This window comes from Oncorhynchus masou, chromosome 21 (assembly GCF_036934945.1).
Source record: "Oncorhynchus masou masou isolate Uvic2021 chromosome 21, UVic_Omas_1.1, whole genome shotgun sequence".
NCBI classification, from domain to species: domain Eukaryota; kingdom Metazoa; phylum Chordata; class Actinopteri; order Salmoniformes; family Salmonidae; genus Oncorhynchus; species Oncorhynchus masou.
The window spans coordinates 18450336-18465623 of record NC_088232.1 but is presented as its reverse complement, the minus strand read 5'-3'; the positions used below and the strand labels follow the sequence as shown (position 1 = coordinate 18465623).

At 41.9% G+C, this 15288-nt stretch overlaps 1 protein-coding gene across 9 annotated transcripts in view; it reads left to right on the top strand.

Moving 5' to 3' along the window:
- dtnbb (dystrobrevin, beta b) overlaps positions 1–15288 on the top strand; it is a 54075-nt gene that overhangs the window by 15712 nt on the left and 23075 nt on the right. For 8 of the 9 annotated variants that reach the window (XM_064927693.1, XM_064927691.1, XM_064927692.1 and 5 more), the window contains 3 exons: positions 7401–7506; positions 7773–7939; positions 9519–9646. In XM_064927693.1, the coding sequence (XP_064783765.1) occupies positions 7401–7506; positions 7773–7939; positions 9519–9646 (401 nt within the window). The remainder of the gene's footprint in view (positions 1–7400; positions 7507–7772; positions 7940–9518; positions 9647–15288) is intronic. The other variant, XM_064927695.1, reaches the window with a different exon arrangement.

Here is a 15288-nt window from a genome sequence, read left to right as displayed (position 1 = left end):
TAGGTTGGACTGGCCAGGAGGGGATTTCTCACACTGAAATTATATACAAAATGCACTGCTCACACATAATAAACTAGAGAGAGAGTTGGAGGGAGAGAGAGTTGGAGGGAGAGAGTGAGAGAGTTGGAGGGAGAGAGTGACAAACACCAAATTGAGACTCTGCACGCAGAATTCTGCAAAAATATCCTCCGTGTACAACGTAGAACACCAAATAATGCATGCAGAGCAGAATTAGGCCGATACCCACTAATTATCAAAATCCAGAAAAGAGCTGTTAAATTCTATAACCACATAAAAGGAAGCGATTCCCAAACCTTCCACAACAAAGCCATCACCTACAGAGAGATGAACCTGGAGAAGAGTCCCTTAAGCAAGCTGGTCCTGGGGCTCTGTTTACAAACACACCCTACAGAGTCCCAGGACAGCAGCACAATTAGACCCAACCAAATCATGAGAAAACAAAAAGATAATTACTTGACATATTGGAAAGAATTAACAAAAAAACAGAGCAAACTAGAATGCTATTTGGCCCTACACAGAGAGTACACAGCGGCAGAATACCTGACCACTGTGACTGACCCAAAATTAAGGAAAGCTTTGACTATGTACAGACTCAGCGAGCATAGCCTTGCTATTGAGAAAGGCCGCCGTAGGCAGACATGGCTCTCAAGAGAAGACAGGCTATGTGCTCACTGCCCACAAAATGAGGTGGAAACTGAGCTGCACTTCCTAACCTCCTGCCCAATGTATGACCATATTAGAGAGACATATTTCCCTCAGATTACACAGATCCACAAAGAATTCGAAAACAAATCCAACTTTGAAAAACTCCCATATCTACTGGGTGAAATTCCACAGTGTGCCATCAAAGCAGCAAGATTTGTGACCTGTTGCCACGAGAAAAGGGCAACCAGTGAAGAACACGCACCATTGTAAATACAACCCATATCTATGCTTATTTATTTTTATCTTGTGTCCTTTACCATTTGTACATTGTTAAAACACTGTATATATATATATAATATGACATTTGTAATGTCTTTATTGTTTTGAAACTTCTGTATGTGTGATGTCTACTGTTAATTTTTATTGTTTATTTCACTTTATATATTATCTACCTCACTTGCTTTGGCAATGTTAACACATGTTTCCCATGCCAATAAAGCCCTTGAATTGAATTGAATTGAATTGAGTGAGAGAGTTTGAGGGAGAGAGTGAGAGAGTTGGGGAGAGAGAGAGAGTTGGGGGGAGGGAGAGAGTTGGGGAGAGAGAGAGTTGGAGAGAGAGAGTTGGAAAGAGAGAGTGAGAGAGTTGGAGAGAGACATTAACAAAGGATGTACAGTTGAAGTCAGACGTTTACATACGCTTAGGTTGGAGTCATTAAAACTTGTTTTTCAACCACTCCACAAATTTCTTGTTAACAAACTGTAGTTTTGGCAAGTCGGTTAGGACATCTACTTTGTGCATGACGCAAGTAATTTTAACATTTGTTTACACAGATTATTTCACTTATAATTCACTGTATCACAATTCCAGTGGGTCAGAAGTTTACATACACTAAGTTGACTATGCCTTTAAACAGCTTGGAAAATTCCAGAACGTTATGTCATGGCTTTAGAAGCTTCTGGTAGGCTAATTGACATCATTTGAGTCGACTGGAGGTGTACCTGTGAATGTATTTCAAGGCCTACCTTCAAACTCAGTGCCTCTTTGCTTGACATCATGGGAAAATCAAAAGAAATCAGCCAAGACCTCAGAAAAAAAATTGTAGACCTCTACAAGTCTGGTTCATCCTTGGGAGCAATTTCCAAACACCTGAAGGTACCACGTTCATCTGTACAAACAATAGTACGCAAGTATAATCACCATGGGACCACGCAGCCGTCATACCGCTCAGGAAGGAGACACGTTCTGTCTCCTAGAGATAAACGTACTTTGGTGCGAAAAGTGCAAATCAATCCCAGACCACCAGCAAAGGACCTTGTGAAGATGCTGGAGGAAACAGCTACAAAGGTATCTATGTCCTCAGTAAAATGAGTCCCATATCGACATAACTTGAAAGGCCGCTCAGCAAGGAAGAAGCCAGTACTCCAAAACCACCATAAAAAAGCCAGACTACGGTTTGCAACTGCACATGGGGACAAAGATTGTACTTTTTGGAGAAATGTCCTCTGGTCTGATGAAACAAAAATAAAACTGTTTGGCCATAATGACCATTGTTATGTTTGGAGGAAAAAGGGGGAGGCTAGCAAGCCGAAGAACACCATCCCAACCGTGAAGCAAGGGGATGGCAGCATCATGTTGTGGGGGTGCTTTGCTGCAAGAGGGACTGATGCACTTCACAAAATAGATGGCATCATGAGGCAAGAAAATTATGTGGATATATTGAAGCAACATCTCAAGACATCAGTTAGGGAGTTAAAGCTTGGGCGCAAATGGGTCTTCCAAATGAACAATGACCCCAAGCATACTTCCAAAGTTGTGGCAAAATGGCTTAAGGACAACAAAGTCAAGGTAGTGGAGTGGCCATCACAAAGCCATGACCTCAATCCTATAGAAAATGTGTGGGCAGAACTGAAACAGCGTGTGTGGGCAAGGATGCCTACAAGCCTGACTCAGTTACACCAGCTCTGTCAGGAGGAATGGGCCAAAATTCATCCAACATATTGTGGGAAGCTTGTGGAAGGCTACCCGAAATGTTTGACCCAGGTTAAACAATTTAAAGGCAATGCTACCAAATACTAATTGAGTGTTTGTAAACTTCTGACCCACTGGGAATGTGATGAAAGAAATAAAAGCGGAAATAAATAATTCTCTATGCTATTATTCTGACATTTCACATTCTTAAAATAAAGTGGTGATCCTAACTGACCTAAGACAGGGAATTTTTACTAGGATTAAATGTCAGGAATTGTGAAAAACTGAGTTTAAATGTATTTGGCTAAGGTGTATGTAAACTTCTGACTTCAACTGTACGCACCAGGGAACACAGTGATGGCGCCGACAGAGATGGTCATCTTGCTTCTTCGAGTCTGTAGGAAACTAGGTTGTATTTTGTTTTTTATGTGTTATTTCTTACATTGTTATTTCTTACATTTTTACATACAGCCGGGAAGAACTATTGGATATAAGAGTGGAAACATGGCTCTCTCGGAATCGGTTCAGCCACCGGGCTTCTCCATGCATCGCACCCAGCTCTCTGAGAAAAGGAAGGGCAGGGTTGTATGCTTTATGATTAACGACTCATGGTGTAATCATAAGAACATACAGGAACTCAAGTCCTTCTGCTCACCCAATCTAGAATCCCTTACAATCAAGTGCCGGTCATTTTACCTATCAAGAGAATTCTCGTCAGTTATCGTCACAGCTGTGTACATTCCCCCTCAAGCAGACACCAAGACGGCCGTCAAGGAACTTCACTGGACTATATGCAAACTGGAAACCTATATCCTGAGGCAGCATTTATTGTAGCTAGGGATTTTAACAAAGCAAATTTGAGAACAGGTCTACCTAAATTCTACCAGCATATTGATTGCGCAACACGCATGTGCAATACCCTCGACCACTCCTACTCTAACTTCTGCAAAGCATACAAAGCCCTCCCCCACCCTCCCTTCAGCAAATCCGACCACGATGCCATCTTGCTCCTTCCGTTTTATAGGCAGAAACTCAAACCGGATGTACCAATGACGAGAACCATTCAATGCTGGTCCGACCAATCGGAAGCCACGCTTCAAGATTGTTTGGCTCACGCGAACTGGAATATGTTCCGGTCAGCCTCTGAGAACAACATCAACCTATATGCTGACTCGGTGAGTGTATTTATAAAGAAGTGCATTGGAGATGTTGTACCCACTATGACTATTAAAACCTACCCTAACCAGAAACTGTGGCTGGAAGGCGTCATTCGCACAAAAATGAAAGCGCGATCCACCGCATTTAACCATGGAAAGAGGTCTGGGAATATGTCTGAATATAAACAGTGTAGCTATTCCCTCCGCAAGGCAATCTAACAAGCGAAATGCCAGTACAGGGGCAAGGTGGAGTCGCAATTCAACGGCTCAGACACGAGATGCATGTGGCAGGGTCTACAGGAAATCACAGACTACAAAAAGAAAACCAACCACGTCAGACACCGACGTCACACTTCCAGACAAACTTAACACCTTCTTTGTCCACTTTGAGGATAATACAGTGTCACCGTCGCGGCCCGCTAACAAGGACTGCACCCCCCTCACCTTCTCCGTGGCCGACGTGAGTAAAATATTTAAATGTGTTAACCCTCGCAAGGCTGCTTACCCAGACGACATCCCTAGCCACATCCTTAAAGCATGTGCAGACCAGCTGACTGGTGTGTTTACAGACATTCAATCGCTCCCTATCCCAGTCGGTTGTCCCCACATGCATCAAGATGGCTACCGTTGTTCCTGTACCCAAGAAGGCAAATATAACTGAACTAAATGCCTACCGCCCCGTAGCACTCACTTCTGTCATCATGAAGTGCTTTGAGTGACTAGTCAAGGATCATAACCTCCACCTTACCGGCCACCCTAGACCCACTTCAGTTGCCATACCGCACCAACAGGTCCACAGACGACGCAATCACCATCCCACTGCACACTGCTCCATTCCATCTGGACAAGAGGAAACCATGTAAGAATGCTCTTCTTTGACTACAGCTCAGCATTCAACATCAGAGTGCTCTCCAAGCTCATCATCAAGCTGGAGGCCCTGGGTCTCAACCCCACTCTGTGCAATTGGGTTCTGAACTTTCTGACGGGCCTCCCACAGGTGGCGAAGGTAGGAAACAACATCTCCACTTTGCTAACCCTCAACACTGGGGCCCCACAAGGGTGTGTGGTGAAGAAGGCACAACAGCGCCTCATCAACCTCAGGAGGCTGAAGAAATTTGGCTTGTCACCCAAAACCCTGACAAACTTTTACAGATGCACAATTGAGAGCATCCTCTCGGGCTGTTTCACAGCCTGGTATGTCAAGTCCACCGCCCTCAACCGCAACGCTCTCCAGAGGGTGAACTTTGCGACCTTTTGCCACATTTCAGGCTTCAAACATAAAGATATAAAACTGTATTTTTTTGTGAAGAATCAACAACAAGTGGGACACAATCATGAAGTGAAACAACATTTATTGGATATTTCAAACTTTTTTAACATATCAAAAACTGAAAATTTGGGTGTGCAAAATTATTCAGCCCCTTTACTTTCAGTGCAGCAAACTCTCTCCAGAAGTTCAGTGAGGATCTCTGAATGATCCAATGTTGACCTAAATGACTAATGATGATAAATACAATCCACCTGTGTGTAATCAAGTCTCCGTATAAATGCACCTGCACTGTGATAGTCTCAGAGGTCCGTTAAAAGCGCAGAGAGCATCATGAAGAACAAGGAACACACCAGGCAGGTCTGAGATACTGTTGTGAAGAAGTTTAAAGCCGGATTTGGATACAAAAAGATTTCCCAAGCTTTAAACATCCCAAGGAGCACTGTGCAAGCGATAATATTGAAATGGAAGGAGTATCAGACCACTGCAAATCTACCAAGACCTGGCCGTCCCTCTAAACTTTCAGCTCATACAAGGAGAAGACTGATCAGAGATGCAGCCAAGAGGCCCATGATCACTCTGGATGAACTGCAGAGATCTACAGCTGAGGTGGAAGACTCTGTCCATAGGACAACAATCAGTCGTATATTGCACAAATCTGGCCTTTATGGAAGAGTGGCAAGAAGAAAGCCATTTCTTAAAGATATCCAGAAAAAGTGTTGTTTAAAGTTTGCCACAAGCCACCTGGGAGACACACCAAACATGTGGAAGAAGGTGCTCTGGTCAGATGAAACCAAAATTGAACTTTTTGGCAACAATGCAAAACGTTATGTTTGGCGTAAAAGCAACACAGCTCATCACTCTGAACACACCATCCCCACTGTCAAACATGGTGGTGGCAGCATCATGGTTTGGGCCTGCTTTTCTTCAGCAGGGACAGGGAAGATGGTTAAAATTGATGGGAAGATGGATGGAGCCAAATACAGGACCATTCTGGAAGAAAACCTGATGGAGTCTGCAAAAGACCTGAGACTGGGATGGAGATTTGTCTTCCAACAAGACAATGATCCCAAACATAAAGCAAAATCTACAATGGAATGGTTCAAAAATAAACATATCCAGGTGTTAGAATGGCCAAGTCAAAGTCCAGACCTGAATCCAATTGAGAATCTGTGGAAAGAAATGAAAACTGCTGTTCACAAATGCTCTCCATCCAACCTCACTGAGCTCGAGCTGTTTTGCAAGGAGGAATTGGAAAAAATTTCAGTCTCTCGATGTGCAAAACTGATAGAGACATACCCCAAGCGACTGACAGCTGTAATCGCAGCAAAAGGTGGCGCTACAAAGTATTAACTTAAGGGGGCTGAATAATTTTGCACACCCAATTTTTCAGCTTTTGATTTGTTAAAAAAGTTTGAAATATCCAAAAAATGTCGTTCCACTTCATGATTGTGTCCCACTTGTTGTTGATTCTTCACAAAAAAATACAGTTTTATATCTTTATGTTTGAAGCCTGAAATGTGGCAAAAGGTCGCAAAGTTCAAGGGGGCCGAATACTTTCGCAAGGCACTGTATGTACTGTATTTTATACTATCTATTGCACCTTGCCTCTGTGTCTCGGCCATCTCTCATCCATATATTTATATGTACATATTCTTATTCACCCCTTTTTAGGTTTGTGTGTATTAGGTAGTTAGTTTTTGGGAATTGTTAGAAAACTTGTTAGATATTACTGTGCTGTCGGAACTAGAAGCTCAAGCATTTTGCTACACTCCCGTTAGCATCTGCTAACCATGTGTATGTGACCAATACGACTTGATTTGGTGGTCCAGGTTAGCCCAAGTGTCATTGACAGCCTGGTTGGGTGCTAGAACCTTGTAAATATAGTCCACAGACCATAGAAGAAATGTATGGACAGCATTACAAAAGGTTATCCTCAATAAGCAGGGAAAGCTAATCTATTATTGAAGATGACCTTTTGCAGTGCTGTCCATTTCATTCACTATGCGCTGCATCCTAAATGGCACCCTATACAGTGCACTATTTTTGACCAGAGCCCAATGGGCCCTGGTCAAAAGCATAGTACTACATAGGGAATGGACTCCCATTTGGGACGTACTGTACCCATGGAGTCGATGCCAGCAGAATTACTACTTGCGTTCTGTCTGACAAGGTCTTGCTTCTCTGCTGTCTGGCAATGAACCTTATCCACATCTGTTGTTATCCAGATCTTGCTGAGAATTATTTTAATTGTCCCACTCTGTGCCTCTTTATAAATGAATGCATTGGGGTGTGCTATCTCTGTATAACTGAATGCATCTCGGTGTGTTTGTATCTAGAAGAAGATCTTGCTGAACACTTTTTTGGACATTTTGATGGCAGATCCTCCTCCTCAGTGCCTCGTGTGGCTACCTCTCATGCACCGGCTCGCTAATGTTGAAAATGGTAATGCTACCCTGTTATTAGTGTTTTTCTTGACTCTATTTTCACAGTGAATTTGCTACCGAACACCAGTAATATTTATTCTAATCTAAGCATTTCTATTGACAAAAGTGGTAACACTTTTACCTGTATGTATAATGCTGTTATAAGCATATGTGTGATTTTTATCATGCCTTATAATACATCTTATAATACGTTATGTCTCCCTGTATCAACATTTCAACTGACATTAGTGACCTATGAACCATTTCTCTGTGGTTTCCTTCTAGTCTTCCATCCCGTGGAATGTTCCTATTGCCGGAGTGAAAGTATGATGGGGTTCCGTTACCGGTGCCAACAGTGCCATGGCTACCAACTCTGTCAGAGCTGCTTCTGGCGTGGCCATGCCAACGGCCCCCATAGCAACCAGCATCAAATGAAGGAGCACTCCTCTTGGGTAGGCATGGCAACCACAAAGGCTCTATCTCTTGGTTTTTAAAATCCCTCCTCTCCTCGTCTCCTCCCCTTCATCTGCACTGATTGGAAAAAGACTTTACAGTAGGGCTGTGACGATACCAGTATCACACAATTTTTTCCATGACAAAAATGAAAACATGAAGCAGGCAAAACTATTTGGTGCTTTTAACACCTGCTGTATGTGAAATATTGTGTACTATAGCTTAAAAAATAAATAAAGGTGACTCTGGATGACAACATAATGATAAAGAAGTTAAATCCGCTTTGTGTTTTGTTTATTTGACACGATACTTATGGGTATCGTGTTACTGTTATCATCCTGGCCCTACTTGACAGTTGAAAATAGTATGGTCGAAGCACATCATTAGGCTGACTTTCAGCTGGTCAGTTCTTTCAGATCCCACATCAGATCCCATAAATATTCTGAAAGGGATTTTATGGGTTTTTACTAATTTCAGCTAATTAAATTGAATTTCTACCGCTATGCCACCATTCTTCAAAGTAGCCACCCTTTACCTTGATGAAAGCTTTGCACACTCTTGGAATTCTCTCAACCAGCTTTCATGAGGTAGTCACCTGGAATGCATTTCAATTAATAGGTGTGCCTTGTTAAAAGTTAATTTGTGGAATTTCTTTCCTTCTTAATGTGTTTGAGCCAATCAGTTATGTTGTGACAAGGTAGGGGTGGTATACAGAAGATAGCCCTAGACGAATGACAGTCCATCATTACATACAGCCAGAAATAACTTTTGGATATCAGAGCGGCGGTAACTCACCAGCATTCCGACGAGAAATACAACTTTCCCAAATTGGATCCTTTGTTCTTACCCCCAAAGGCAATTGAACTTATACTAGAGGCTGCTCCAAGACGCCACTGGCAGAGAAGAGGTATTCGGAGTGGACTTCTAGTCCGACTCAGGAGGTGTGCACACCATCCACTGCTTCCGAGTATATTACTCACTAATGTTCAGTCCCTGGACAATAAAGTAGACACGCTCAGGGCGAGGATCTCCTTCCAGTGAGACATCAGGGACTGTAACATACTCTGTTTCACGGAATCATTGCCATCTACGGATATACTGTCACTGTCCCTACAGCCAGCAGGTTCTCAGTACATCGCATAGACAGGAATAAAGAACTCTCAGGGAAGAAAGGCGGAGGTGTATGCTTCATGATTAACGACTCATGGTAGGATTGTGATAACGTACAGGAACTCAAGTCCTTCTGTTCACCCGACCTAGAATACCTCACAATCAAATGCTGACCTTATTACCTCTCGAGAATTCTCATCGGTTATAGTCACAGCCGTGTATATTCCCCCTCGATTCGATACCACGGTGGTCCTTCTTTGTGCACTACACAACATAACTGAATATTTTAGAGAATTTTAAGGTAAATTACAAATACATCTCTTTACACTACTTCTATAAGTAATTCTCACATTATAACTGATAGTTTGGGGGTCAATTCCATTTCACTTCAAACAATTCGATAAGTTAACTGGAATTTCAGTTAGAGTGAATGTAATGTCCACCATCTTGTTTCTGCCTCTCTCACAGAAGTCTCCGGCTAAAAAGCTGAGCCACGCCATCAGTAAGTCTCTGGGCTGTGTCCCCATTGGAGAGCCACCTCATCCAATGTTCCCTGAGCAGTCTGAGAAACCGCAGGACACCATGGCCCACACTGTGTAAGTCATCTGGATACTTCTACATCCACTGGACACAGATTATGCCTAGTCCTAGACTAAAGAGCATGTTCAATGGAGATTCTCCATTAAAAGTCTATGCCTAATCTGTGTCCATGAAACCGACCCCGTATGTCTATCTTCACCAAAGATACTCCCATCTGTCTTTGTCCTTTTCCCTTTAAGTTCTCCACTGTCAGTTGTCCAAATTCCTTATGATGCAACCATTGGCTCTCTGTCAATTGATGGTAGCCTGGTGACGCGACCCACGTGACTCGCAGCGTACAGAGGGCGGACTTCGAAAGTTAGGTGTTCGCCAGCCTAAATTGATGGTGCATTGTCAGTAATTTCTCACTGAAATGGAAGGACCATGATTACTTAGTTATACAGTACATGTGAGAAAGCTGATGTGTTGTGTAGGTTCAGGTTGGTTTTACTGAGAGGAGGGAGCTTTCATAGAAATAGAATGCTCTATTATAGTCCAAGTAATTCTATTATATTCTAAGTAATTCTATTATATTCTAAGAAATGGTAGGTTCTTTGAACAGCGTCTTGGTCACCATCGGTCTGCTGTGTGTCATGTCATGAAGCCGGAGCTTTGGTATAAATATAAGACTCTGGCTGGGAGGAACTGTTGTGTATCTTACCGGCTGTCGCATATCTTCAGTCTAATTTACATTTCAGAACATGTCCTGTTTTTTCAGAATAATATGTGCTGTGTGTGTTCCGTAATCCATTTCACGTTTTTATTACCAGCATAACAGTATATTTCATCGGCACTTCCTTGAAATATAATAAAAATAAAAATAAATACGGGCTGAAGATTGTTCTGGTTTAGATGTTGTTGACTTACCGTTTCCTCATGTTGATGTCTTCTCTAGTATGCTGATTTTACAAGTCCAATAAGCTGCAAATGAGTTTACTGTCAATTACATCCCTTTTTGTTACTTGGATACCATTGCGCTGCACCGCCATACTGCAGACTACGAGTCAGATTCATCTCTTTCTCTGTCTGGTTTTCTAGTTATTTTAAGACCCGGGCTGAATGTCAGTGAGTACTGACATTCAGAGCCATCAGAGTAAAAAGTAGTAATCAGAAAAATGCCAAGAGGAAACATGCTGCATGTGGAAATATGTGTGCTGTGCATAGTTTCCTGCTTTACATCTCCAGACTCTGAATCACTCGTGGGTCCGCAGCTCAGAGTAGGAGTGCTGATCTGGGATCAGGTCTCCTCTCTAATTCATTATGAGTTAAAAGGCTAAACTGATCCTAGATCAGTACTCCTACTGAGACCCAGTAGGGTTGATCTGCAGGCCTCCCTCCAACTGCTTAAGGGAGATCACAGACGTATTAATGGCCTAAAAAGCTTTAAAATGATGTATAGTATAAATGATCATTAACTGCTAAACACCCGAGTGCGTGCGTTTATATCAGAGATATATGGCTCTCTAGTGTATTCACTGTATTTCACAGAAATTGCATTTGATGATGAATTTAGCAGATAGAACGAAGCCACATAGTGTAAAAATAAACTAATATGGAGTGTTCTTTTGAGATGTTAAGTGATAGGATTCGTTAGTGCAGTATATGTAGCATACAATTGCATTACATGTGTAGAGGAAGGCCCTAAAAATTGTCAAAGACTCCAGCCACCCTAGTCATAGACTGTTCTCTCTGCTACCGCATGGCAAGCGGTTAGCAGAGAGTTTAGGTCCAAGAGGCTTCTAAACAGCTCCATCCCTAAGCCATAAGACTCCTGAACTGCTAATCAAATGGCTACCCAGACTATTTGCCCCCCCCCCCCCCTTTATGCCGCTGCTACTCTCTGTTGTCATCTATGCATAGTCACTTTAATAACTCTGCCTTCATGTACATATTACCTCAATTACCTCGACTAACTGGTGCCCTCGCACATTGACTCTGTACCGGTACCCCCTGTTTATACGTTATTTTACTGCTGCTCTTTAATTACTTATTACTTTTATTTCTTATTCGTATTTTTGAAACGACATTGTTGTAAGGATTGAAACGGCATTGTAAGTAAGGATGAAACGGCATTGTAAGTAAGGATTTCACTGTAAGGTCTACACCTGTTGTATTCGGCGCATGTGCCGAAGAAACTGTGCCTCGATAGTAACCCGATTTCATTGATTAGGGTCTTACATCTTAGCTAAAGCCTATGTTTCTTTAGGATACCTTAGTCTGGAGATTGTTGATGGGCAATGTGCAGTCTCATGCTTTCTCTCCGATGCTGTTTCAGAGTTAGCAGCACAGTGTATAATAAGGAGGTTATAAGGCAAGGTAATGGAGGTTACTGCTTACTCCTGAAACATGACCTGTTACTGTAGCCTGGTCCCACATCTATTTGTGCTTTCTTGCATACTCCTATGGTTGTTGTTTGACATGACAGACAAACAGATCTGGGACCAGGCTACTGTTTGTGTGCCTCTTCATTGCTGCTGGGGAGTCAAAGTAGAAACTGACGCGGTATGAGGGTTATTCACAGAGCTCCTCCCACCTGTCTGTCATCTCCCTCCATACCGCCCTTGAATGATGTTGAAAACGATTTTCTGGGTTCCACCAAACCAAACACAATTTTTATCAGATTGTGGTGACAGCAGGGAATGAGTTGGGCAACGAGTCCAAGAACAATATTATGGATCATAATGAAGTATGATGAGGGGCTGAAAAGTAATCAGGGGCTGAAAAGTAATCAAATGTAAAACCTAAGCATTGAATAAAATATCATAAAATAATTTTTCTATCTTTGCCATATCTGCTCTGACCAGAGGGCACAATGGTCGGTTTGTTTTGCATATGGTTTTTGCTTCTTCATTTTCATATTTCAATTTTAAATCTGAGGCAATTAAATGCTGCTCTTCCTTCCAGCAATATTCCCCGGAACCCTTCTCGAATAAATGTAGGGGAAAATACATCCTCTTCCCCAAAGACCATTTTCAAAGACCTTAGTTGTGTTCCAAGTGGCACTCTACTCCTTATAAAGTGCATTACTTTTGACTAGAGCTCTTACCGGCCCGGGTCAAAAGTAGTTCACTACAAAAGGGATAGGGTTACATTTAGGACGTAGATATAGTCCTCTGTTTTCTAACAAGGACAAATGTATTCCGAGAGGATGAGGGTTCGTAAAAATTTGTATTAGGAGGACTGAACCGAAATGAAACAGTGTAATTAGGACGATGGCTTTTAAATTGAACTCTGGCTGCAATGTTAAGACATCGGCAGATATAAGGGGTGGGTTTGAAGCATAAAGGATTCATATGTGATTGAAGTGTAGGCTAATGTCAATGTACAGGATTTAAACCCATTGAGGTAATGAGAACCTTGTCTGACAGACAGTGGATATGATATACTTGGTGTGGCCTGAGCACCTCAGCAGGCTATAAACAAGCTGTGAGTTTAGGATCCCCTGACTGACAGTGAGATTCCAGTGGATTTATACACTACATGAAGGGCAGCAGAGTTATGGTTTTGTGATGGACTATCTGTCACTGTTGATCTGTACATTTTGAACTGATTTTGGCAACCATGATTTTAGCACCTGACAATTTGACTCCCTCAATAATATATCATGATGGATTGGAAATTATTTTCCTACTGTAGCTACTGGCTTTCTGTGGCTTTACGCCACACAGTACTACTAAATTCCTCATTTTATGATTGGATCCCCCCACCACCAATTATGCTTTTGGTTTGGCCCGGTCCTCAGAGGCCTTAGTTTGTGATGGGTAAAAAAAACGTTATGCAAGACTTGTAAGAAGAATGGAGCAATAGTTTCTCTCTTTCTCTCTCTCTCCTCTCAACTAACCCTTCCTCATGGGAGCTAACTTGTAACAAATAAAGAAGTACAGTCACATATAACATGCTAAATCCATTAGCACGAATAAAAATGATATAGAAAAGGATATTTTTCAAATGGTGACGACATGCGCATCTCGTGTGTGAGTGGTATTTCTCAAAACGAGTGATAATTGGTAACGGTTATATTGGGCTCAATTTCGTGAGTTCAAAGACAACTTCGGTATTATTATAAACTTTGAAACGGGTTTTTAGTAGGCTACCGAATTTGACAAGGGCTGTTTCTCTGAACCTCAGGCATTTGGCTCAAGCAAGCCTGTTTCTCTCAGTGCTTTTCTGAACGACCAGTTAAAAAATGGGGAGGGGTTATGGGTTCAAAATGCACTGCTGCCCTTCAAACACATCACTAATTGCTTTAAGCCACACCCCTTCACACCTACCAAACAGAGAAAACGCAGGTTACGTCAACGTCTGTTCGAGAACCTTTGAAGGATGTTTTGGTGGAAACGTGTCGTTCAGTACACCCTGTTATGCAATATAGCAAATGTTCAATTGACCAGAACGCATTCCAGAACTGACTTTCTCATAGTTGTTCTACGAAAAGAATCTTCAAGCGTGGTTACTATCTCAACTGATAAAGTAAAACTACAGTTTAAAGTAATACATTAATTATTGTTATTTCAGTTGTGGTTGAGATATATTGACCAAATGATTAGGAAAGTTTGGAATCAATCGAGTAAATGTATTTATGAAGCCCTTTTTTTACATCAGCAGATGTCACAAAGTGCCATATGGAAACCCAGCCTAAAACCCCAAACAGCAAGCAATGCAGATGTAGAAGGGATGTATTTTCTCTTCAGAATTCACCAGAAACAACAATTTCACAGCTATTTCTTGAAATAATTATCATGGGAGGGCATGCACCTGGATCCTGGTGTTGACCCATTGACCCGGACACCCCCCCAATATGCAACACAAAGTTAAAAAGCTGCCTGTACTGTACTGAAATAAGTTTGAAATAGTGACCAGGGGCCGCATTTATACTGAACAAATATATAAATGCAACATGCAACAATTTAAAAGATTTTACTGAGTTACAGTTCATAGAAGGAAATCAGTAAATAGAAATGCATTCATTAGTTCCTAATGTATAGATTTTACGACTGGGCAGGGGCGCACCCACTGGGAAACCAGGCCCAGCCAATCGGAATGAGTTTTCCCCCAGAAAAGGACTTCGAGAGCCATGCGTCCTACAAAGCACGACCCTGCCAAGCCGCAATGCAATGCAGTGCCTTAGAACGCTGCGTAACACGGGAGGCCCGTAAACACATTTGTGAGCAAAATTTGTCCATATGAAACATTTGTGGGATCGTTTTATTTCAGCTCATAAAACATGGGAACAACACTTTACATGTTGAGTTTATATTTTTGTTCGGTATATAACCATTGTGTACATTTTACACAAACATATCTCTGTGTGCCATTTCTGAAAAACTACGCATGCGCGAAAATATTAATATTTATAAACTTGGTGCACGTCATACATACACGTTTCCTGTTAGAAATCAGACCTGACGTAAAACTGTGCGCGCGTGCACGAGCATTATAAAAACACCCACCATTCATTTTTTGGGGTGACAGTAACGCCGTTATTTGCTGTACACTTTAGAAGTATTAGAATTAGGCCAAGGCAGTATCTGATGGAAATGACAATGGCGAACTTGATCAAATGTATATGGCGGCATTGGCAGACTGTTTTATTTTGCAGGGGCATTTGCTGTAGTCTATCATACCGTTTCTGAAAGACAAAAACAGTTGCAAATTGTTG